The following is a 26,132-nucleotide window of genomic DNA, read 5'->3' on the forward strand; positions in this document are numbered from 1 at the left end:
CTACCAATTACTATATATATATATATATATATATATATAGCTACAAGTCTGGGATTTTAACACTACAACACCTATGAAATTGTTTAACCTTTAATCACAACGTTAAAAATCTGCAATTTGAAGAAAGGTGTTGTGCATGAAAATTGGTATCATACACCTCTTCATGTGCATAGCAACTGTAGTTATGCCCCTGCTGTAGCAGAGGGGGGCATTAAGTTTTACCCTTGTCCGTCTGTCCGTACGTCTGTCCGTTCGTACGTCCCAAAGTTGATTTCCATTCTCTAACGAGTTTGCCTCAACCAAATGACTGGAAACTTATACACAATGCTTATTACCACAAAACACAGATCAAGTTTGAATTTTGGTGGCCTCACTATAGCCGTTCTTGAGTTATGCCCCTTTACAAATTGAAAAATTACTGAATTTTTCTTTTCCATTCTCTAACTTTAGTTTGTCTCTACCAAATATAATAAAACCTATACACAATGCTTATTGCCACATAATACAGATCATGTTCGAAATAAGTTGGCGTCACTTTTACCGTTCTTGAGTTATGCCCCTTTCTAAACATAAAAATTGCTGAATTTTTCGTTTCTGTTCTCTTTCTTTAGTTTGCCTTTACCAAATGGTATGAAACTTATACACAATGCTTATTACCACAAAATACAGATCAAGTTTGAATTTTGATGTTGTCACTTTTACCATTCTAGAGTTATGCCTATTTACAAATCGAAAAATTGCTGAATTTTTTGTTTCTGTTCTCTAACTTAAGTTAGCCGCAACCAAATATTATGAGACTTATACAGAATACTTATTACCTCAAAACTCGAGTACAAATTTTGGTAGCGTCACTTTTACTGTTTTTCAGTTATGTCCCTTTATGATTTTATATGATATGCAAGCGGGGGTATCATCTGTGTCCCATGGACACATTCCCCATTTATTATAGACCGCAAAAAATGTTTTGGGATTGTATAATGGTATGATGTCGTCGTCGTCTGCGTCTTCGTCCGAAGACGCATTTGTTTCCGGACAATAACTTTAAGTGAATGGATCTCTATGAAATTTTTTAAGAAGGTTCAATACCACAAAAGGAAGGTTGGGATTGATTTTGGGGATGATGGTCCCAACCATCTAGGAATTAGGGGCCCAAAACAAGCATTTTTCTAGTTTCAGGATAATAACTTGTGAATAAGTATTTCGATTGCTCTGAAATTGTACGACAATGTTTAATACCACAAGTAGAAGGTTGGGATTTATTTTAGGGGTTATGGGGGCAACAGTTTAGGAATTAAGGGCCAAAAAGGGGCCAAAAACAAGCATTTTTCTAGTTTCAAGACAATAACTTGTGTGTAAGTGTATTGATCTCTCTGACATTGTACCACAAGGTTCCATATCACAAAGGGAAGGCTAGGATTGAGTTTGGGGTTAATTGCCCAAATATGTAGGAATTAGGGGCCAAAAAAGGGCCAAAAACAAGCATTTTTCTAGTTTCCAGACAATAACTTGTGTTTAAGTGTATGGATCTCTCTGAAATTGTACTACAAGGTTCCATACTACAAAGGAAAGGCTGGGATCGAGTTTTGGGGTTATTGCTCCAAGGGTGGTTTTATAAAAGTTGGGGGGGGGGTTTCCAATATTTTTAGAGGATTCATATTTTTATACGACCGCAAAAAAATTTTCGTGGTCGTATATTGGTATGACGTTGGCGTCGTCATCTGGCGTCGTCGAAGACACATTGGTTTTCGCACTCTAACTTTAGTTTAAGTGAATGGATCTCTATGAAATTTTACCACAAGGTTCAATACCACAAAAGGAAGGTGGGGATTGATTTTGGGGGTTATGGTACCAACAGTTAAGGAATTAGGGGCCAAAAAGGGGCCAAAAATAAGCATTTTTGTAACTTCCAGACATAACTTGTGTGTTAGTGTATGGATCTCTCTGACATTGTACCACAAGGTTCCATATCACACAGGGAATGCTGGGATTGATTTTGGGGGTAATTGCCTCAAAATATTAGGAATTAGGGGCCAAAAAAGGGGCAAAAAACAAGCATTTTTCTAGTTTCATGACAATAACTTGTGTGTAAGTGTATGGATCTTTCTGAAATTGTACTACAAGGTTCCATATCACAAAGGGAAAGCTGGAATTGAGTTTGGGGGTAATTGCCGAAACGTTTAGGAATTGGGGGCCAAAAAGGGCCAAAAATAAGCATTTTTCTAGTTTCCAGACAATAACTTGTGTTCAAGTGTATGGATCTCTCTGAAATTGTACTGCAAGGTACCATACCACAAAGGGAAGGCTGGGATTGATGATGGGGGTAATTGCCTCAATATTTTAGTTATTAGGGGCCAAAAAGGGGCAAAAAACAAGCATTTTTCTAGTTTCAGGACAATAACTTGTGTTCAAGTGTATGGATCTCTCTGAAATTGTACTGCAAGGTACCATACCACAAAGGGAAGGCTGGGATTGATGATGGGGGTAATTGCCTCAATATTTTAGTTATTAGGGGCCAAAAAGGGGCAAAAAACAAGCATTTTTCTAGTTTCAGGACAATAACTTGTGTTCAAGTGTATGGATCTCTCTGAAATTGTACTGCAAGGTACCATACCACAAAGGGAAGGCTGGGATTGATGATGGGGGTAATTGCCTCAATATTTTAGGAATTTGGGGCCAAAAAGGGGCCAAAAAACACATTTTTCTAGTTTCCAGACAATAACTTGTGTTCAAGTGTATGGATCTCTCTGAAATTGTACTGCAAGGTACCATACCACAAAGGGAAGGCTGGGATTGAGTTTGGGGGTGATGAATCATAAGGGGGTTCAAAAAATTTGGGGGGGGATTTTTTTTTTTTCCTTTTTTTTTCTTTTAAAATTTTCCATTTTAAGTTGGTTATTTCTGATTTATATTTAAAAGCAAATAATAATGATATGGTAGGAGATGCACACCAAACAGGATGTGTAAATTATTATATAATAAGTATTGTGCAATAGCAAGAAATTTTCAGTTGCACAGTATTGCACAATAGCAAGAAATCTTCAATTGCACAGTATTGCGCAATAGCAAGAAATCTTCAATTGCACAGTATTGCGCAATAGCAAGAAATATCCAATAGCACAATATTGCGCAATAGCAAGAAATTGTCAATTGTACAGTATTGCGCAATAGCAAGAAATATTTAATTGCACAGTATTGTGCAAAAGAAGATACTTCATAAAAAATTGCTTATTTCTTGACCAATTTCAATGGGGTTTTATTCTTGAATTCTTGGGGTTCTTTAATATGCAGAATCTAACTGTGTATTTAGTTTTTGGATTTTGGGCCCCGTTTTTAAATTGGTCCTCATTGAGGTCCAAAGGGTCCAAAATTAAACTTTGTTTGATTTCATCAAAAATTGAATTATTGAGGTTCTTTGATATACCGAATCTAACCGTGTATTTAGATTCTTCATTTTTGGTTCCATTTTCAAATTGGTCTACATTGAGGTCCAAAGGGTCCAAAATTAAACTTAGTTTGATTTTAACAAAAATTGAATTCTTAGGGTTCTTTGATATGCTGAATCTAAACATGTATTTAGATTTTTGATTATGGGCCCAGTTTTCAAGTTGGTCCAAATCGGGGTCCAAAATTAAACTTTGTTTGATTTCAACAAAAATTGAATATATGGGGTTCTTTGATATGCTGAAACTAACCATGTATTTATATTTTTGATTTTTGGGCCCCGTTATCAACTTTGTCCACATTGAGGTCAAAAGGGTCCAAAATTAAACTTTGTTTGATTTCATCAAAAATTGAATTCTTGGGGTTCTTTGATATGCTGAATCTAAGCATGTATTTAGATTTGGATATTGGACCATGATAGGTGAATGTCCAATTTAAAATTTTTAAGTTCTTAGACCACATTCATTCTGTGTCAGAAACCTATGCTGTGTCAAATATTTAATCACAATCCAAATGCAAAGCTGTATCAAGCTTGAATGTTGTGTCCATACTTGCCCTAACTGTTCAGGGTTCGACCTCTGCGATCGTATCAAGCTGCGCCCTGCGGAGCATTTTATTTTTTTTGAATTTTTGAAAAGTTTCAAGAAGAAATCTTCAATTGCACAGTATTGCGCAATAGATTTGTAAGATCTTTGACCACATTTATTTTGTGTCAGAAATCTATATTATGTCAAAAAATTGATCACAATTCAAATTCAGACAGTATCAAATTTGAATATTGTGTCGAAATTTGTACCAACTGTTCAGGGTTGGACCTCTGTGGTCGTATCAGGCTGCGCTCAGCGAAACATTTTATTTTTTTATGATATAGTTTTCTCCAAATAATAAAAAAAAAAATAGAAACCGCACTTTAAATAACTATGGCATATATTGAGACGCAATATTGAGAATAGCTGCTTTGTTTTTAAATTTACATGTCAATAAAACTAGAAGAAAATGTATTTAATTCTCTATATATATTTTAGCACCTGAAGTTTTAGATTACGAACCTCTTGGTCTTCATACAGATATGTGGTAAGTCAATAGAAGTACTGTATATTAAGAAGGGTAAATTCTTTGATTTGTGAAGTACTGTATATTAAGGAGGGTAAATTCTTTGATTGGTGATGTAATATTAGGTATTTCATCTATGGTGGTATTTTCCATCAACTAAAGGCTTTAATATCAAACACAAGTGGAGCTCCATGGCTGGAGATTGGTAAAGGGCAGATACAGGAGATGATATGGAAAATGAAATTCTATAATCTAGCTATCACACGTTTTAGTTAAAGTGCTCAGAATGTCATATAAGTACTTTCAATTTCGACCAAAATTATCCAGATTGCTCTAAATAGGAAGAGTTGCCCTTAAGGTAAATTATACATAATTGGGCAATATTTAAGTGCACAATAACATATTGATCATTTGCATGCATACAAAGTTGTGTACAAGTTATTTATATAATATCAAAAATATTTGAAAAAATCAATGATTTGTTGTATTTTTTATGTATTTTAACTTTTTAAATCTCAAAAACAGTACTGAAGCGGTCAGTAACCCCCAGTATACACTAATCCATTTATTTATTGTTTTTCAGGAGTTTAGGTGTTTTAGCCTATGTAATGTTAACAGCTCATTCACCGTTTGCTGACGACAACCAACAAAAGACGTTCCTTAATATATCTCAAGTTAATTTAGAATTCCCAGAAAGCCTGTTTTCTCATCTCAGCTCTGCATCTCAGGATTTTATATGTAAACTTTTAGTTAAGCATCCAAAGTAAGTGGTTTCTATAAAAATATTTTTTGGGTTAATTTTTTTATCATAGTTAATCTCTGGAACCTTATAAGAGTTTGAAAACATTTCCAATCTGAATGCATAAATGGTACAATTTTTGACCAATTTGTCTTTATTCAGACCTTGGAAAAAATAAATGATATTTTACATTTTTTTCTTCAATTTACCAGTAGCCTTCTCGGTTATGAGATTTACCATCTCCTTTACTAATGTGTTGTTACTGACCATCAATTACAATGCTGGTCACTTCATCCATTTATCATGACCAGATTATACTCGTTACAGTGAAGTGCTGCCAAAGAATGCCATTTTATAAAAAATTGGATGTAACAAATTTATTAAATATATAGTATCTTAAAAATATGACTTATACATGTATTTGATGTTACAAGCCAAAAATACTACAGCCTCCCTACACATCTCATTAACAGTCAATGAAAGTTATCAAAAATGTCCTTATTCAATAGTCGCTGAATTTAATATTCTTGTCTCAGATACCATATTTCAAAATAGTCTTTTTATAAGAGCATCATTAAATGATCAATGGACAAATCCTGCTCAAAGGATCAGATGATTTTGACAGGCAGTCTGTACATTAAATTTGTATGAGTATGTCTTTTCTAAGTTTTGGCATTTTTCAAGACATAAGATAAACTTATTTCTTCAATTTTTTTTCTAAATACATGTGATGTACCGGTACTATCCAGAAAATGCTAATTAGGCAAGCTCTTTAATCTTGGTCATATTTCTTGTTCTACAAAAATCTTTATTGAATATGAGATTATCAAAAGAAGAACTAGTGAAAAAAATTCATTTTTCTTAGACTTTTATGTAGGTTTCATTGATATATTTCCACTGATATATTGCAGTCATTTTTAAAGACATACTTTTTTAACTTATTGAAATACCGGTCACATGTTTATACTTAAAAAAAAGAGAAATACAAATATTCTGTTGTACACGTTCTGGCATTATTATTCAATTATTGACTTTTGATGAGGTTGATACAATGATATATCAACCCTAGAGATATGATTTTCATCGAGATGAACGCGCAGGGTGAATGTCATATCTCTGGGGTTGATAAACCATTTTATTAACTGATATCAAAAGTTAACAATTGTTTAATTATATGACCTTTTTTTCATCCATTTCCAATTTTCTAGTGTTTGTTCAAGATATTTAACTGCTCCTTGTTTTTAGTCCCCTACCGACGAAGTCGAAGGGGACTATAGGTTTGCACTCCGTCTGTCTGTCTGTCTGTCAGTCTGGCAAATAAGTTTTCCACACTTTTTTTCTTTGTGCTTGAAGATATTGATTTGATATTTGGTATATTGTTTTATCATGACAAGTTACAGATCAAGCTCGAAGTTTGTTCCAGTCTGACGATTTTGTGCAGAGTTATGGTCCTTGAACTTAGAAAATTCACTCAAATAATCAGTTTTCCTCACTTTTTTTTGTCATGCTTGAAGATATTGATTTGATATTTGGTGTATAGTTTTATCATGACAAGTTACAGATCAAGGTATAATTTTGTTCCTGTCTGATGATTTTGTGCAGAGTTATGGTCCTTGGACTTGGAAAATTCACTCAAATAATCAATTTTCCAAGTTTTTTTTTGTCATGCTTGAAGATATTGACTTGATATTTGTTATATAGTTTACACCATGACAAGTTATAGATCAAGTTTGCATTTTGTTCTAGTACAATGAATTTTCAACCGGTAGGGGACTATGTATTGCCAGGCAATACTCACAGAATGCTTGTTAAACTAAATATATTATCTGATTTGCAGTTAACTATTATAAGGTGAAATGTTCGATAAAGTTCACTATAAAAAATGATGAAAAAAGAAGGGAAAAAAACAATAATGTACATGACATCATAAACCTACGGCATTGCAATGCCTTGAAAAAACTATTTATGGGTACACTTCAGCTGTTCCAAATGTTCTATTAATCTCTCATGATTTTCTCGGTGAATATAATGTTTTATCAAAGAAGATTCCCTTTGTTTTAGCCAATGCGAAATGATAATTTTTATAGTCATATAAAAAAAAACCTGTTATACCAAACAGTCACCCTGAAAGGAATAAAAAATCAAATTTACTTCAATAAAAATTCACAAAGAAGAAAGAAAGAAGAAAGACCTCAAATACATGAACACATTAATGAGAAGACATATAAATCCAACTGGGTCAATTATATATATTATAGAAAGACTGTCTTGAAAAATTAAATGATTGAAAGGTCAACTGTTTTGGAATAAATTCCTCCTATGCTGCATATTTTTATGTAACTGTACTTATCTGACTGCATACATTTACTAATTTTAGAAATAGAATGAATACCAAACAGTGTTTAGAGCATCCTTGGATAAGTGGAATTGTCTCTCCTGAAACATTGCTCGGTAATAGTGAAACTTGTAAAAACAGTGAAGAAAACATGATTGAAAGTTGTGATGAACTAGAGGAAAAGTCGGATGTCATTGCAGAAAAAGAAATACCTGTTGAAATTGTCAAAAAATGTTCTGAATCCAGTAACAGTTTACCAAGTGAACATAAAGACTTAAATCTAGTGTTAGAAGAACCAGAAAACATTGATAGAGAGGATAGCATCCCAAGTAAAGTATTAAAGTGCAATTCTAATTCAAATATTCTTGATGAATGTGAGAAGACAAAAGGTACTGAAAACATGACATGTTCTGAGAATGAATGTATGAAGGACAGTTACAAGATGGATGATGTCAACAGTAATTTATCTACGCAAGCTGTAGTATAATGTCTTGATTGACAAATATAGACCCCAAAACTAACCCAAAGACTTACCACATATCTGTTTAAACATATCATATTTAATACAATATATTCCTAATTTTGAAATTATTATTAGTGTTTTTCTTCGACGTAATTTTTATTGAAAGAAAACTGCTTATTATCACACACACAAAAAGATTAAGATCAAAGTTTCTACTGGTTTATATGTCCATTTGAGACGTTGTCATTCAAGTATAAGAAATCAAAATCCAAATTTTTAGTTACAACTTTTTTACTTGTAAGTTGTGTAAAGTTGCATTTTGAACTATTGTTTGTTTTACATGTATTTTCACTAATTATGATATTGAAGATCTGAATGATTGACATGATGCTAGGTTCTCAAACTAAATTTGAAGAAATAGTTTTACTTTTTAGGTGTAACACATTTAAAAAAAAATACCATTTTTGACCTGTCTAGAAACAAAATTCTGTCTCATAGTTGGAAAAGTCAGGTACAAAAAATAAGGATTTCCATGTATTTTAAAGATTTCCTTTTTTTTCTTTTTCCAGACATTAATGAAGAAACTTGAAAACACAAGTATTGTTTTTGTGATTTAGTATCCATAACTTCAACAATATTACTTCTATTTCAGAGTAAAAAATAGTATATGTAACATTATGAAAATAACAGAACTGTTATTTTATTATTTTATTATTAGTATTGTTCTATGCACATGAATGCAAATAATAAATAGATACTCCTGTAATATCTCAATAGATGGTACTACCAGTCCTACAACATATTTATGCTTGCTTTCTAGATATTTTCATACTATTTGCAGTTGCTACCAGCTCCAGCTTTTTATATGATTTTAAAAACAATACGGGCAGTGCCATATGATATCTTTTTTTTCTGTAAGGCATATTTACAAAGAATTGTTGTAGTCTGATGTACAAAGGGTTGATATCTAATTTTCAAATACATCATTTGTATAAAATATAATACTGTAACTTGTATGCTTTTTTATGAAAGGGTTGTAGAAAAAACTTCATTCAAAGTGCTAGAAGGAAATTCAAACATATGATTAATAGATACATACATACATATGTCAAGAAAAAAATGTCTGCATGTATGTCTTCTTTTTCTTCCTTAAAACCTGGTAGGAACTGTCATGAGCCATCTGAATGTTTTACTGCTAGTGTTTACTTTAAAATAATAGTTGTTTTTTTTCACTTTTAATCAGTGGTAAAATTTTTGATTAAAGACCAAACATGAATTAGTGTTCTCAGAGAAAAACATATTCATGGATGATACACTGAATTGTTTTTTATGCCAGTACATATATTATTTCAAGCTCTCTAAATCTGTTGTATGAAAATGAAATAAGGGAAATTATTATTCCTAATGGGGAACCCTGCAGCAAATTTAATGAATTATTGGAGTGAAAAACACGAACATCATAAATTTTTGTGATTTACTAACTCAAGTTCAAAATAATCTGGAAAATATAAAACAAAGATGTCATAGATTTGTCATATATAATCATAAATTGTCATTTTATGCAATTTTTTTTAAACAATTATACATATAATGAATAGCACTGCTTAAAAGGCTATTTGAATCACATAAAGTCTTTAAATAAGGTTTTTTGAATGTGTAGCAACATTTTTTTGATGAGTTTACTGTTTTCAACCTCAATTGCACAAACTTTTATGACCAATACTAACTTTATATAAAATTAAATAAATATGTTATTGTTAATGTTTACTGACAGGTAATTGTTTCCGTATTATCAATATGATGATATTTGATACATTGATATTTGATGCATTGATATTTGATACATTGATATATAGTCTTTGAATTTCAAAATAGAAGGACAAAAAATCAGCTTTGTTATACATGTATCTGTTTCTTTAATTGATAAAAAGCATCTTTATAAAATTTGAATTTAAATATGATGCCTTATAATAAAGCCAAGTACAGAAATGTATATTCATTATATTTCTTTTGTTAGCATTTATTGTAAAGTTGAAAAAACGATGTAAGGAAGTGTCAACTTTGTGCATAGTATCAAGACTTGCTTGATAATATTTTCTTGGATTTTACCATCAAATGCTTGTGCTGTATACAACTTCTAAATACATGTATTTATATGTTAAAAACTATTGATTGCATTTCATACTGTAGGTTACTTTTTTTAATCCTCTCAAAAATGTTTCATTTCATTGATAATAGCAAATGGTTTTTCTTTCTCCAAAAAATATTTTACATCTTTTATGATATTTGATGTTTGACAGATAAATGCCCCAATCAAAATTTACAGTTGTATCTGTTAGGAAAGTTTTTTTTTGGTCCCCACTGCAATACAGATCGTGGAAAAGATATGCCGGTTGTCCATTCATCTGTCTGTCTGTTTGGTCTTATAATCACTATCACGCCTACAAGTCTTGAAAGATCTTTATGAAATTTATGTCAAAGGTTGATATAAACAATGTTCTAAAATCAGTACTGATCATGTAAATGTAAATAGTATCAGTGATTTTGCTAGCGCTCGTCATTTTTGTCATTTAAGAAACGGTTTTCAAAATGACGAAAGTATTCCAAATCAATTTCGTCACTTAAATTTGGAAAGAGTAAAAATATTTTCGCATGAAAATACTATAATTCTACCTGTCTTATTGTTTCTGACAAGTTTATGACCCTCAGCTAATTAACATTTACAACAGATGTTATAAGTTGTGATTACAGCTAATCCGCTTATCGCCATTGGATGGGTCACTAATCCGTTAATTATTTATTAACCTCATAATTGATAACCTCATAATTGATCATCATAATTATTTTCCCCAGTAAAATCAGTCAGTCATATTTGATATAACTTTTAATCAAAAACTTTCGACAATTTCGATTAAAAAGATAGAACTTTATTCATAACATTCAGAAATGATTTCACGAGTCAAACAGATGCTTCCTTTACGATGAACTGCGAATGCGCGAAGTATTCTTATGAATTTAAAGACACTCAAACGTAAAATACGAAATAATTAAGTATCAAACTAAATGAGAGAGACAAATATAGTTCTTATTTAGCAAATTTAATTTAAAAAATGATAATTTCCTGCCTTTTTTTAACACGAACCAATCAGTAGATGAATCCGGATTCATTCTGAATTTATTATCCACTTGTCACTTCCCGTTTTCATTTCATTTGGAAATCGAAAGTAAACGTGATCTATTCATGATAAATTTACAATTTAAAGTCATTAGAATTGTTCCAATAAGGATTTGTACAAATCATTGGTTCCAACTATATAGAATTAATTCTAAATATCGCTTTAAAACGTTTTTAAGGATAATGAGTATGAATAATGCAGTGAAATAGTCCTTACAAGTTCATTTATGCTGTGATTCCTGGTTTAAAAAAAATGGATCCTAACTTTTGCTGATTAGGAATGTACCCAGAAACTAACTGAAGTGAAATTGTGAACTAGATTTCTAGATCTTATATCCTAATCTTCGTATTAAAGTGCCACATCAGTCAAATCATGCAGTAACTGCCTAGTATGCTTAAGTCCTTCAAAGTCTGACAAAGATGTACTGATAGTAATATACATCCTAGGTCCCTTGCTGCTACCCAAAATAAGGTTAATTTTCATCCCACGCAAAAGTGACTAAAGCCCTCAAAATCCTAGCTTAAACCCTGATATTATTGAAAGTTACATCAGTGCTCTAATGCCTGCATTTCTTGACAAATTTTCTGAAATTAAAATCAAAGATTAAGATCAGCAATGCCTTGGATGTTTTGCGTTTTTTTTCTTTTCTTTTTCTGTTCTTTTATTCTCATAGTTATATTTCTATGTTGCAGACAAAAATCAGCGATGATTCCGTTTCCTTCTCAGGTATCCACCAATTCTGTTTAAACCTTGTCACTGGTTTTTTTTTCTTCTTTGGGGGGAGGGCAGCAAAGTAAAAAAAATAATTCTTCTATTGATGTAAGTTCATATTTAAACAATTTTTGGCTAAGGATTGAAGATTGTGTACATCACCTAAAATTTTGAAACTAGGTCTGAGAAGACTTAGTTTGTATGGCCTGATTTAACATAAAATGTCAGTGTTACAACCAATAAGTTAATGCTTGTCAGTAAACAGTAACAGTAGGATCAACTACACAATTTGTGGGAACATAGTGATTAGATTTATTTGGTGCTGAATATACATGAAGTTTTTACATGTATAGTTTTGGTACACATTTTTTAATACATCAGCATTATGCATACATTTAATCATTATCAGTATTTCATGACCAATATTTTTAGATGATTTTTTGACCAAAATGTTTTCTTTTCAATATATGTGTAATTTTTTTTTTTTTTATGTTGTGAAATGATTATGGAATTTATCATGTTAATATATTTTCTTACAACATAATTGCAGTTTTCAAATACCCACATCTTAATTCATGATTCGAACAATAAAGATAAGAATCAACATTGCTAATTATGGAGTTCTGCAATAACAAAAAAGTATATATTAACACCAGCAACAGTATAAAAATGTGTATTTGCTAGTTGCAAGTTAATTCTAAATAATAACACTATCATTTCTTTTTTTATTGTAGTTACTATTTGGACCATATTCCCCCAAAAGAACAATTCCAATTTTATATTAGTATATGTAATAGTATATATTATTACTTATAATGTCATTTTTATACGACCGCAAAAAAATTTTGTGGTCGTATATTGGTATGACGTTGGCGTCGTCGTCGTCGTTGTCGTCGTCCGGCGTCGTCGTCCGAATACACATTGGTTTTTCGCACTCTAACTTTAGTTTAAGTGAATGGATCTTTTTGAAATTTGACCATAAGGTTAAATACCACAAAAGGAAGGTTGGGATTGATTTTGGGGGTTATGGTACCAACAGTTAAGGAATTAGGGGCCAAAAAGGGGCAAAAAATAAGCATTTTCTAGTTTCCAGACAATAACTGTGCAACAGTGTATGGATCTCTCTGAAATTATACTACAAGTTTCCATACCACAAAGGGATGGTAAGGATTTGCTTTGGGGGGTTATGGCTCAAACCGTTTAGGAATTAGGGGCAAAAAAGGGGGAAAAACAAGGTTGTCCTGGTTAATGGACAAATACTTTAGTACAAAACATAATTTAAAGCAGTGTAAGGGAGATAAATCAAATACATCATTGAAATTATCTCCCTTACACTGCTTTTAAATTATGTATAAAGTAATGGTTAATGAACAATAAAGATAATTTAAAACAGTGTAAGGGAGGTAATCCAAATACAACGTTTTAGTTACTTCCCTTACACTGCTTTTAAATTATGTTTAAAGAAATGCATATTTATAAAGGAAGACCAGTAAAAATATCTGCAAATGTTGCATCTTTTTTTTTTACAAAAAAATCCATATGAAAGATTTGACACTATATTTTTAATTCTATTATAAAATAGATTAAGTTAGCACTATGGTAAATTTAAATGGGTAATTATGGTTGCCAACTCCATTGGAAATTTGAATTGAGATTATGACTATATCTTGAGGGAAAGAATTTTTTGGGGGGAAAAAGGTGGGGGGGGGGGGGGGGGATAAAAAGAAATTGTGGGGGGTCAATTTTTTCTCATTTCAGATTTCAGAAATTAAAAAGAATTATTCTTCAAATATTATTTTTTTTTCAAATTTCAAATATTGAAAAATTTCAAGAAGTAATCTTTAATTGCACAGTATGGCGCATTAGATTTGTAAAATCTTTGATCACATTTATTTATTTGTTATGCCGAATCTAACAGTGTATTTAGATTTTTAATTTTGGGTCCAGTTTTCAAATTGGTCTACATTAAGGTCCAAAGGGTCCAAAATTAAACTTTGTTTGATTTTAGCAAAAATTGAATATATGAGGTTCTTTGATATGCTGAATCTAAACATGTATTTAGATTTTTGATTTTTGGCCCAGTTTTCAAGTTAGTCCAAATTGGGGTCCAAAATTAAACTTTGTTTGATTTCAACAAAAATTGAATATATGGGGTTCTTTGATATGCTGAATCTAACCATGTATTTAGATTTTTTATTTGTGGACCCCGTTATCAAATTGGTTCATATTGAGGTCAAAAGGGTCCAAAATTAAACTTTGTTTGATTTCATCTAAAATTGAATTATTGGGGTTCTTTGATATTCCAAATCTAACCGTGTATTTAGATTTTTAATTTTGGGTCCTGTTTTTTAATTTGGTCTACATTAAGGTCCAAAGGGTCCAAAATTAAGCTTAGTTTGATTTTAACAAAAATTGAATTCTTGGGGTTCTTTGATATGCTGAATCTAAACATGTGTTTAGTTTTTTGATTATGGGCCCAGTTTTCAAGTTGGTCCAAGATAGGGTCCAGTATTTAAACTTTGTTTGATTTCAACAAAAATTGAATATATGGGGTTCTTTGATATGCTGAATCTAAACATGTATTTAGATTTTTGATTATGGGCCCAGTTTTCAAGTTTGTCCAAGTTGGGGTCCAAAATTAAACTTTTTTTGATTTCAACAAAAATTGAATATATGGGGTTCTTTGATATGCTGAATCTAACCATGAATTTAGATTTTTTATTTGTGGGCCCCGCTATCAAATTGGTTTATATTGAGGTCAAAAGGGTCCAAAATTAAACTTTGTTTGATTTCATCAAAAATTGAATTATTGGGGTTCTTTGATATTCCAAATCTAACCGTGTATTTAGATTTTTAATATTAAGTCCCGTTTTTTTAAATTGGTCTACATTAAGGTCCAAAGGGTCCAAAATTAAACTTAGTTTGATTTTAGCAAAAATTGAATTCTTGGGGTTCTTTGATATGCTGAATCTAAACATGTGTTTAGATTTTTGATTATGGGCCCAGTTTTCAAGTTTGTCCAAGTTGGGGTCCAAAATTAAACTTTGTTTGATTTTAACAAAAATTGAATAATGGGGTTCTTTGATATGCTGAATCTAACCATGTATTTTGATTTTGGACATTGGACCATAATAGGTAAATTAAAAAAATTCAAGTTCTTAGACCACATTCTTTCTGTGTCAGAAACCTATGCTGTGTCAAATATTTAATAACAATCCAAATTCAGAGCTGTATCAAGCTTGAATGTTGTGTCCATACTTGCCCCAACTGTTCAGGGTTCGACCTTTGCGGTCGTATCAAGCTGCGCCCCAGCGAAGCATTTTATTAATTTTGTTTTCAATTTCGAGAATAAAATAGTATATTCAGATCATTAGATTTTGTTTATATGGGCTCATTCCAGACTCTGATATAACAAGATATTAGTTACAGGTAACAAAATGTTTGATTATCATTATATTAACATTCAAGAAATATTTACATCGGATTTTACTTCATTATCTCCCCCAAAAATATTTACATTGGATTCTTTTTTATTATCTCCCCCAAAAATATTAACATTGGATTCTTTTTTATTATCTCCCCTTAAAATATTTTTCCTGTGTTTATATTTCTGGTGAAATATTTGAGTCTCTTTGTTCATGTATTGTTATAATGAATTAAATGTGTTAAGCATGTCTACAAAATTAGTGTAAATAGAGTTTTTCTGTAATAGAAGTTTAGTTGTAAAAATTTTATAGTTCGTATAGACTATAAACATATTAACATCAATTTTATTAAAAGAAATAATTTAGAATATATTAGTTTGCTTTTATATTGAAATATATATAGTAATTAATTATAGTTAATAGCTTATGCATAAAAATGCCAGTGTGTGTAAGCCACTGATCATGACATTATATTTGTTTTCATTAACTTTTTACAGTGGTTTTGTTAAGACAAATCTGTGCATACATTACACATAAAAATATGTTTTTCCCCCAAAAAAATTACCCAAAGAGTCAGTGACACAAACTATTTTTTCCATAGGCTGATCATCAATTATTATGAAACAGTCCCATCGTATGAGGCAAAAGATAGATGTGATAATAAATTCTTATGCGATTATTTCATTACCTGATGGAACCACTTCATAATGTACATTTGACCTGTTACAACTTGATGCTTATAAGTCCCCTACCGACGAAGTCGAAGGGGACTTTAGGTTTGCACTCCATCCATCTGTCTGTCTGTCTGTCCATCTGTCCATCTGTCAGTCCGGCAAATCAGTTTTCCAGACTTTTTTTCTTCATGCTTGAAGATATTGATTTGATATTTGGTTTATTGATTTATCATGACAAGTTACAGGTCAAGTTCAATTTTCACTATTTTAGCTTTTCTCTTTGTTCAGTTAAAGCCCTTTCCCTAGAATTAAATTTTTAATGAAATACTTATTAATAAGTAGATTTCTGTTCAAAGGGAAATAACTCATTTTTGGAAAAGACAAAATGACATTTTGGATTTTTTTCCTTTTCTTTGGTAGATTGTTTGAAGAATAAAGTGGTAGGTTTGTTTGTCATTCTAGAAGCTATTGATTTGATAATTAGTATATAGTTTTATCATGACAAGTTACAGATCAAGTTGGAATTTTGTTCCAGTCTGATAATTTTGTGCAGAGTTATGGTCTTTGAACATAGAAAATTCACTTAAATAATCAGTTTTCAACATTTTTTTCGTCATGCTTGAAGATTTTGACTTGATATTTTTATGTAGTTTACACCATGACAAGTTATAGATCAAGTTAGAATTTCGTTCCATTACAATGAATTTGTAAACGGTAGGGGACTATGTATTGCCATGTAATACTCACAGAATGCTTGTTTGATTCAATAAATTGTTTATAAACATCATAGCACAATATGGTTAACAAAGCGGTGAAGACATGATGATTATGTCACACACACAAGGGAATTGAAAATAAAAACCATGATGCTGTTTAAATCCTAAATAGTTTGTATGTGTTTGCTAAAAGAAAATACTTGGCAGTGGTTATTTTTTTCAGTGATGATGTGATACTATTGGGTTTTTATACGACCGCAAAAAAATTGGTATGACGTTGGCGTCATCGTCATCCGAAGACACATTGGTTTTCGCACTCTAACTTTAGTTTAAGTGAATGGATCTCTATGAAATTTTACCATAAGGTTCAATACCACAAAAGGAAGGTTGGGATTGATTTTGGGGGTTATGGTACCAACAGTTAAGGAATTAGGGGCCAAAAAGGGGCCAAAAATAAGCATTTTTGTAACTTCCAGACATAACTTGTGTGTTAGTGTATGGATCTCTCTGACATTGTACCACAAGGTTCCATATCACACAGGGAATGCTGGGATTGATTTTGGGGGTAATTGCCTCAAAATATTAGGAATTAGGGGCCAAAAAAGGGGCAAAAAACAAGCATTTTTCTAGTTTCATGACAATAACTTGTGTGTAAGTGTATGGATCTTTCTGAAATTGTACTACAAGGTTCCATATCACAAAGGGAAAGCTGGAATTGAGTTTGGGGGTAATTGCCTAAAACGTTTAGGAAAAAGGGGTCAAAAAGGGGCCAAAAATAAGCATTTTTCTAGTTTCCAGACAATAACTTGTGTTCAAGTGTATGGATCTCTCTGAAATTGTACTGCAAGGTACCATACCACAAAGGGAAGGCTGGGATTGATTTAAGGGGTAAGTGCTTCAAAATTTTAGGAATTAGGGGCAAAAAACAAGCATTTTTCTAGTTTCATGACAATAACTTGTGTGTAAGTGTATGGATCTCTCTGACATTGTACTACACGGTTCCATATCACAAAGGGAAAGCTGGGTTTGAGTTTGGGGGTAATTGCCCCAAAGGTTTAGGAATTTGGTGCCAAAAATGGGCCAAAAAACAAGCATTTTTCTTGTTTCCAGACAATAACTTGTGTTCAAGTGTATGGATCTCTCTGAAATTGTACTGCAGGTACCACACCACAAAGGGAAGGCTGGGATTGAGTTTGGGGGTGATGAATCATAAGGGGGTTCAAAAAATTTGGGGGGGGGGATTTTTTTTTCTTTAAAATTTTCCATTTTAAATTGCTTATTTCTGATTTATATATAAAAGCAAATAATAATGATATGGTTTGAATAGGTAAATTAAAATTTTTTAAGTTCTTAGACCACATTCATTCTGTGTCAGAAACCTGTGCTGTGTCAAATATTTAATCACAATCCAAATTCAGTGCTGTATCAAGCTTGAATGTTGTGTCCATACTTGCCCCAACTGTTCAGGGTTCGACCTCTGCGGTCGTATCAAGCTGCGCCCAGCGGAGCATTTAATTGATGATTGGTGTGGTCTATTGTACCTTCTAATATTTTGGTAATTCATGTTACCCTTTTTATCTATAATGAAATGCAAAAAATGCAAATGTTGCACTGCTATAAAAAGATTAAACCATTTCGGACTTAAAGGTTCTACAAGTTTATGATTGTTTCATTCATATCATTGAAATAAATGTTCAGTAACTACAGGGCTTGTAATAACCTTACCTCAAATTCATGTGCCTGCCCATCAACAAGAATTCTATAAGCAGTTGACCTTATTTCTATTCGGTGATTTCTATTTTGAAGAATTTAATTTTATTGGCAGATATTGGAATTTTATGCGCCTGTCATACAAGTGAGGTTTAGCTAGCTATAAAACCAAGTTTTATCCACCATTTTCTACAAGAAAATGCATGTACCAAGTCAGGAATATGACAGTTGTTTTCCATTCTTTTGGTGTGTTTGATCTTGTGATTTTGCCATTTGATAAGGGACTTTCCGATTTGAAATTTCCTTGGAGTTCGGTAATTTTGTTATTTTACTTTTTGCTAGCCTCTTGAGACAATGGCCTTGAGTAATATAAAGCTTAGCACTTGCAAACTGCTGAAGACCTCTATGTTGACCCCTAGGTGGCATCAATAATGATTTTGACTTGTCCAACGTTTTTGTGTGCTGCCTAGATTTTTTCGTTAAGGAATTCGTTTACTAGTACTTTCATATTTCAGATGTTGAGGATTTGTTTAAAATCTCCACCCCATCTTTGGTAGTTTCAGAAAATAATCATTTGTACAGTGATTCTGGGCAAGTTAATAAATTATCTTGCATTTTCTGCTTTGTTTCGAAGGCAGGTAACTGAGTCTATTTTTATATTTTCGGGTAAGGAGGATAAAAAGGCGGTGTTGGTGATGGCATTAATTCTTCCGATTTTACAAAGGAAGAAAGGCATTTTCTACTGGTATTGCTGCACTAGAAGCTAAAAATGAGAAGTAGAGATTTTAGGGCGAAAGAAATATGTTTAAATAAGAGAGTTGGTTTTTTTTTCAGAATATTCAAACAAAATTATTCTTATGTTCAAATGCTTTACTGATAGAAAAAATAAGTCTTAATCTTCTACTCATTGGTCGGTTGCTTAAACCCTTTCATCATTTTATCAAGTAAAGAATTTTGGTTTTCAGGATTTTATGGGATGATATATTTTTTTCTTATTCATAGTTTCATCGTGGCTCTGGTTTTCCTTTGGTCTCATTCAGCTATCTGTTCCAAAGCTTTTGTATGTAATATAAGTTGGCTTCCATTTATTACAGAGTCTGTGAATCAAGAAGAGATACCAAAGATACCAAAGGGGTAATCATAAGTCGAAAAAAAAACTGACAATGCAATGGCAAAAACAAAACAAAAAACAATCAAAAGACAAACATTGTATAAAACATAACATAGAAAACTAAAGTCTAAGCAACTGGAGCTCGACCAAAAGCCGGGGGTAGTCTTAGGTGCTATGGCAGGGTAAACAGATCCTGCTACACAGCAGCCGGTTGTACGAACGTGGCATTAGCCTAATGGGTCATTAAGTCTTCATTAAGTTCAGTTCAGTTCAGTTTCTTGTATATTCCTCCATTAATTGTGGAGCACTACCCATAGGGTATAATTGTAGCAACTATATACACATTAGAACATAAGGAAACATTTAATTATGTACAGATGACTGAATTTAGGCAATAATAATTACTAAATAATTAATATTATAACTAAATCATAGGATTGTCATCATAAAATTTTAAAAATAATATTCATAATGTGCTGAGGTGTAAGAATAAGTTAAGTAAGAACTGGATATATTTACAAATAAGAATTTAGAATTTGAGTGGTCTTAAGTTTTGTATGTTATTAAATACAGAGTCAACTCTATCCTTCAGTATACTTTGTAATATTTTTGCAAAGGTTTTAGTCACAGTTATTCCTCTATAGCTAGATGGTAATGTTTTGTCTTTTTCTTTCTTTAGGATTGGTGTAAGAATCCGTGTCTTTAGGAAGATTGGTACATCCAGATATGTTAAAATTAAATTTAGCAAATGTACTATAAAGGGAGTTAACTCATCCATCCCATATTTGTAGTGTTCTGCCGAAATTCCATCCTCATCTGGTGCTTTTCCTGCTTTAAGTTTTTCTATAGCTTTATTAACCTCCTTTACATTGACATGATCGATGCCTTGACCTTTTTCCCTTTCTATGGATTCTATTATATTGTTTTGTATTTCTACAAGCTCTAGCTTTTCAGTGTAAAAATTTTCTTCTAATGTTGGCGTAGCTAGTTGTTGGAAATGTTCTTGCCAAATGTTCATTATGCTTGGTCCATCTTCTGCAGTCTTTTCATTCAGTTTCAGTATCTTGGTGTTAGTAAGTGGTGTTTTTCTTTGCATGTTAATAAGCTTGTAAAAAAGTTTTGTGTCTGCATTTGAAGCTTTCATAATTTTTCCCGCTGTTGATTCTCTCTGAGAGGCATAAGCTTGTCTTTGTGCTTTTCGAAGTATTCTTTTTGCAGCTGTCATTTTGATTTTGAGCTCGTTAGTTCTTTCTTGGGGTGCTCCATGTTGCCTCCATACTTTATATGCATTTTTTGATTGCTTTGAAGCCTTTTCTATTTGTTCATTCCATATCGCCTTTCCCTTTGATTTGATTTTGATTTTTCTTCTACAGTTTGGGATTGCCTCTTCTCCGGCTTTATGTAGCAATTTTTCTAGATTTCTTAATCTTGCTCAATGATTGCTTTTGATTTTTGCATGAGGTTTGGTAGATCTTTATTGATGATTTCCTTATAAATTTGATGGTCAAAGTCAGTCTTTTAGGTTTTGCTATGATAGTTGTTGCTTTTTCCCTTACTTTTTTCAGTTGGCTATTCAATGTCAGAATAACAGGTACATGGTCCGAGGTATTCTCTGGGTCAGTGTCAAGGACATCAATTTGTCTGATTTTATTTATTATTTCCGAGTTACTTTTGAAGAGGAAGTAATAGTGGCTGCTTTGGCCATTTGCAGGTATAGCCTGTATTCTGCTATTGTGTTACATTGGCGCTTGTATATGGCCATGATTTATTCTGCTCTGCTCTGTTGGTATCTGGCTATAGTGTGGAGTTGCCAAATGATTCATGAATAGTGGATTGTCTTGATTAGGAATCCTGGATTGCTAATTTGTAAGCTGTACGCCAGTATGCTGATCACTCATTTGGTGTTGGTTTGTGTTCCTAGTATTATCCATATTCTGGTTATAAGGATAATATTCATGACTTCCTGGATTTTGCCACATTCTTAGTTCTTTCTGTAGTTCCATTATTTGCAGTTTATTTCTTAATTCATTCATTTCCATTTGATGTTTAATTCTTAGGTCTCTATTTTCCATTTCTAGCCTGAAGTTGTTCAGCATCATATCTACTTTGTTTATAGTCTGCCCCTGCGAGTTGTTGCTACAGTTACAATTTGGTTGGTAGGATTTTAAAATTACGTTTGTCAATGGTGCTTTCTTCTGTTTGCATCCTAAGTAGATTGATTGTATTTCTATAGTCTCTATTAGTATCTTCCATTATGACTAGTCTTGCTCTGCATTGTGCTAATTGATCTTCCAGCTGTTGAGTAGTTTCATTTATATTTTTGCACTTATATTGCCTTTTCGGTTTTGCTTTCATGTTTTTTGGCTCATCTTCATTTTCTATTTGTTCATTTCTGCCATTCTGTAATATTTGGTTAGGCTGTTTGTATGCAGCCATTTTGTTTATTTCTAATTCTTCTGTGTTTGCATTTCCTGCTTCTTCCTTCGTAACGTCATTTCTAGTTGGACAGTCTTTAGATGTATTGTCTGGCACGATTTTAACTATATGGGCCATTTCACCATATTCCTCTGTCGAGCCTTGTTCTTCTAGACTTACTTTTGGTATTGTTTCTTCTGTATCTATAATTGAGTTATTGCTTCTCATTGATATATTAACCATGTCAATGTCCATAATAGAGCAGCTCCTACATGAATACTGTTCTTCTTCAGTTTGGCCTATCCTTACAGGATCAATGTTTTCACATGTATAATGAAACAGTTGGCCGCATGCAATACAGTCTATGGATATTTCTGGTTGTGCTGTCTGATTGCATATGGCACAGTAGTTATGTATAGTAGACATGCTGACTGCACATGTATCCGGACTTGGTGTTGGTTCATCTTCTGACCATTCAATGGCTCTATTCCAGTTACTTAGAAGTTCTTCGTCAGTATTTTGTATACATTCTGTCCCTTTGGATACTAGTATTCTATTACTGTGGTTGGTTTTAGGCTGATGAGCTGTTGTTTTTACAAGTGACTCATTCTGTTTTGCTCTTATTTCTATATCGGCTTCATTTCTCTTGATTATGTTTATCTGTTCCTCTATCTGTTTGTTATATATCTTATAGTTCCCTCTTGATTTCATTCTTTCTTTTATATCTTCAATGTGTGTCAGGAAGTGTTCCATACCTTGGCCATTAACCTCTACCTTTGATGTAGTATGGAATAAATTGATACGATAGAGTTGTCTGTTACTACTCCTATTTCTGACCGAATGTGATGTTCTGATGCATAGCCCTTGATTATCATGCTGGTGTTTTGGCAAGAGCTTGTATGTAGAGTGTTGTTCAAAGTATATGTCTATTTCCCCCTTTATAATTTCATAAGCAGCTGCTGATAGCTCTAGGATGTAGTTTTGATGTTTCTGCTCAATTTGTATGTCCATTGTTCGATTACATGCTTCTAGCTTTTTGTCCAAGGCCCTGGTTTTATTGATGCTAAAGTTTTCATATTTAGCTGGTGTATAGGGCTGATGTTTGCTCTTGGTTCTTGCTGATGTTCTAGTCTGGATACTCATTTTTCACTTTAGATATTTATTTATTTTTTAACGAGGAAGTTCTATGTAGATTAATGTGCATTCAGCTGGGCGTCCCCACTAAAAGCTTGCTCAAATAAGAATTTTCCAGTTAACTATTATATCTTCTGATGTCAGGGTTTAATGAGTATGTAGATATATATCTCTATATTTGTTAGTTATACACTATGGACTAGGGTTATATAAAAGTTGTTATATTTCTTTATATGAATGCAATTAAATATGGTTGTTATAAAGTTTATATATATATATGTATATAGTATTCTATTCTACTGTATTGATGATATCTATCTATAACATTGGTGGAGAATTTTGGTCGCTATTCTTCTCATCCAGAGCTTTGCTAACAAAGAGTTTGGATGTACACCGTCAGTTTTGTATAGATTAAAGTTGTAGTATTCGTCAGTACCGCCTTTTCTTTTAGATGTTTTTCGAATGTCTAGATCAAATTTTGGTGATTTTTCTGCAGATTGGTTTATTTCTTGGATGAAGGTGTTTAATTGATATAACTGGTTTTGAAGTGTTTGATCGTCTTCACTGAAAATGTCCGGTATTTTGTGGCCTTGTGATCTGTTCCAGCACTGAATAGAGTATGGCGGTACTTCTAAGAAGATGATTTCTGATTTTGGTTTTATTTTGGTGATGACAGCCTTAAGTTCAATAAATTTTCTTCTTAGATATCGGACGTTTCAATCGTTTTGGTTCACAAGAGAGATGTATCTGGTAGTTTTTTTAAGTTCGGTTAAATTACAGGTTCCTAGCCAAATATAAAATGTGTTGTTTTTGTGTTGATGACAGATAGATGGTAATTCTTTTTCGGCCCAATCAATAGTTTGCTGTACTTTTTGTCCTTTTTTTGTGATAAATTTTATATTTAGGAAGTCTTCAGTTGTAATAGCTCTCTTTATGTAGTTGCCTTTACTATCAGATATAATTATGGGTTGGCTTTGGGCTGTTTTATCCTGAATATCTCTCTTATTTACTCTGAAGTATCTGCTTGACTTTACAATTTTAGTCTCAGACATATATCAATCTTTGTGGGAACAGAGGACTAAATTTTCTTTTATCTTTCAATTGTACTGCAAGGTACCATACCACAAAGGGAAGCCTTTATGATGCATTAGGCTAATGAAGACTTAATGACTCATTAGACTAATGACACGTTCGTACAACCGGCTGCAGGACTTTTCCTGTGCGTCTACAAATAAGTCGTCAACGAGTTCTTATTCTTTTTATGTAATCTTTAAATAGTGTATGTACCAGTTGTATCAACAGGTCAGCTTCTTCTGTTTCAGACCATGGATTCTCACTCTTTCATCGAGGACAAACCATTGTTCAGTTTCCTTTAGCTATTTTCTATGCAGCACAACCTTTTTTGGTTTCAATGGAGATTGGATACAAGGTTTATTTCCACATGTTGCAAGCGATTATTTTAGAAAATTTAGACCGCATTTATTATTAGAATCTTATTTTTGATTTTATCACAATATGAGATGGTCAACTTACTTCAACTGAATAACTCTCAAACAATCTATTGACTCTTGGATGATCTTTATGAAGATTTTTTTATTAGCTTATATCTCCCGGGAGAGGGAAATTTTTCGTAGTTTTGCTAATTGTATGAATCAGTAGTCCCATCAAATATTGCAATTCAGCCTTTTGATTCCTAATACCTTAAACGGGATAACAGGAAAAGCCAAATATACTGCACAGTGCAACAGACCACACCATCCACCAACATCCGACTCCTACAGTAAAACAGACAAACAACCAATAACTTGAACAAGGAAATAAAAAACGGCACATAATTTGGAAAGCGTGGTCAAAATGTGCTTACTACTACAGGAAGCTAGTTGAAGTTGCTATGGCTGTTGGTTGAATACTAGTACTACCGCTCAAGATTAAAATCAGAAAATCAGAAATCAAACATAGCCGGTTCTATGAAGTCTCATAAAATTTATTAAAATCGGCAGTATTTCTGAGAGGCCAGGAATTATTTGAAATGTCAGACTATCGCAACCATGTTTGCTTAATTACTGAGTCTATCACGCAGGTAGTCTTTATTGTTGAACGATTTCAGAATGTTTTCGAGGTTAAATATATCATTTTTCAGTGTTTAAGTTCTTATAACGACATAACAATGAAAGGAAGAGTGAGAAATACCGTCTTATATTATTTTTACGAGAAATTGTATACATGTATTTACAAAAACAATGCTACTACTGACTGTAAATTTTTCTGACAGTGACATGTGGTATGTGTAACCTTATGAAAGTATTGGGATTTTTTGTGTAAGTGCAATGTTGTGTCAATTAATGTCTGCTTCATTGGAACACATTCTGTAAAACCGTACAAGGGTTTAGAATGTACACGCCATAGGATGCGGCAAGAGGAGCATCACCGTCCAAATAAAAATTTGTATATATATATATATATATATATATATATATCGTATCTATCAAATCCAGATAATCACTGACTTGTAAATTTAATTCAAACACACTTCTTTCGATCCTTTGGAAGTAGGGAGTATTCAATTTTCAAATATATTTTTTAACAACGTGTTTTTTTCTTACTCGCATAGATAGGTCTTATGCATAATTGGAGTCATTGAAAGATTACTTTAGCACAATTAATTTCATTAAAACAATTTAAGCCAGAAATAATTTATCCATGTATTCAATATTATTTCGTTCTTGATTTGAAGTAGGGATATTGGCAATTTACTCAAAATACACTAGAACTTCATTTAAACTGTGGTCAATTGTAAATATAAAGAATATGTCAATCATACGTGAAAGCTATCATTTACATGATTTAAACCCCACTGACATGCATTTGAAGAACAGACATTTTCGTAATTTGACTTACATCACGATTTGAAGAATGTATCATTTGTGGGAATCGTTGGATCGTTAACCTGTATGAATGTAACTAACGGATGGTCCATGGTAGACGTGACGATCTGCTTTTAGAAATCCTAAGAATTGCCATATATATTG

At 32.3% G+C, this 26,132-nt stretch overlaps 1 protein-coding gene and 1 long non-coding RNA gene across 4 annotated transcripts in view; both read left to right on the plus strand.

Moving 5' to 3' along the window:
• The window catches only part of LOC127728528 (serine/threonine-protein kinase 17B-like), a 51,553-nt gene extending 41,518 nt beyond the window's left edge, over positions 1–10,035 (plus strand). For all 3 annotated transcript variants that reach the window (XM_052235949.1, XM_052235950.1, XM_052235952.1), the window contains exons 5-7: positions 4,467–4,515; positions 5,078–5,257; positions 7,611–10,035. In XM_052235949.1, coding sequence (XP_052091909.1) covers positions 4,467–4,515; positions 5,078–5,257; positions 7,611–8,055 — 674 coding nt within the window. In that variant the 3' untranslated portion in view covers positions 8,056–10,035. The remainder of the gene's footprint in view (positions 1–4,466; positions 4,516–5,077; positions 5,258–7,610) is intronic.
• A 3,610-nt stretch (positions 10,036–13,645) lies between these two features.
• LOC127728553 (uncharacterized) lies at positions 13,646–15,711 on the plus strand. The gene is made up of 2 exons (XR_007994174.1): positions 13,646–14,150; positions 14,676–15,711. It is a non-coding gene; the product is annotated as an uncharacterized LOC127728553 (long non-coding RNA).
• The last annotated feature ends 10,421 nt before the right edge of the window (positions 15,712–26,132 follow it).

This window comes from Mytilus californianus, unplaced genomic scaffold (assembly GCF_021869535.1).
Source record: "Mytilus californianus isolate M0D057914Y unplaced genomic scaffold, xbMytCali1.0.p SCAF_2, whole genome shotgun sequence".
Classification (NCBI taxonomy): domain Eukaryota; kingdom Metazoa; phylum Mollusca; class Bivalvia; order Mytilida; family Mytilidae; genus Mytilus; species Mytilus californianus.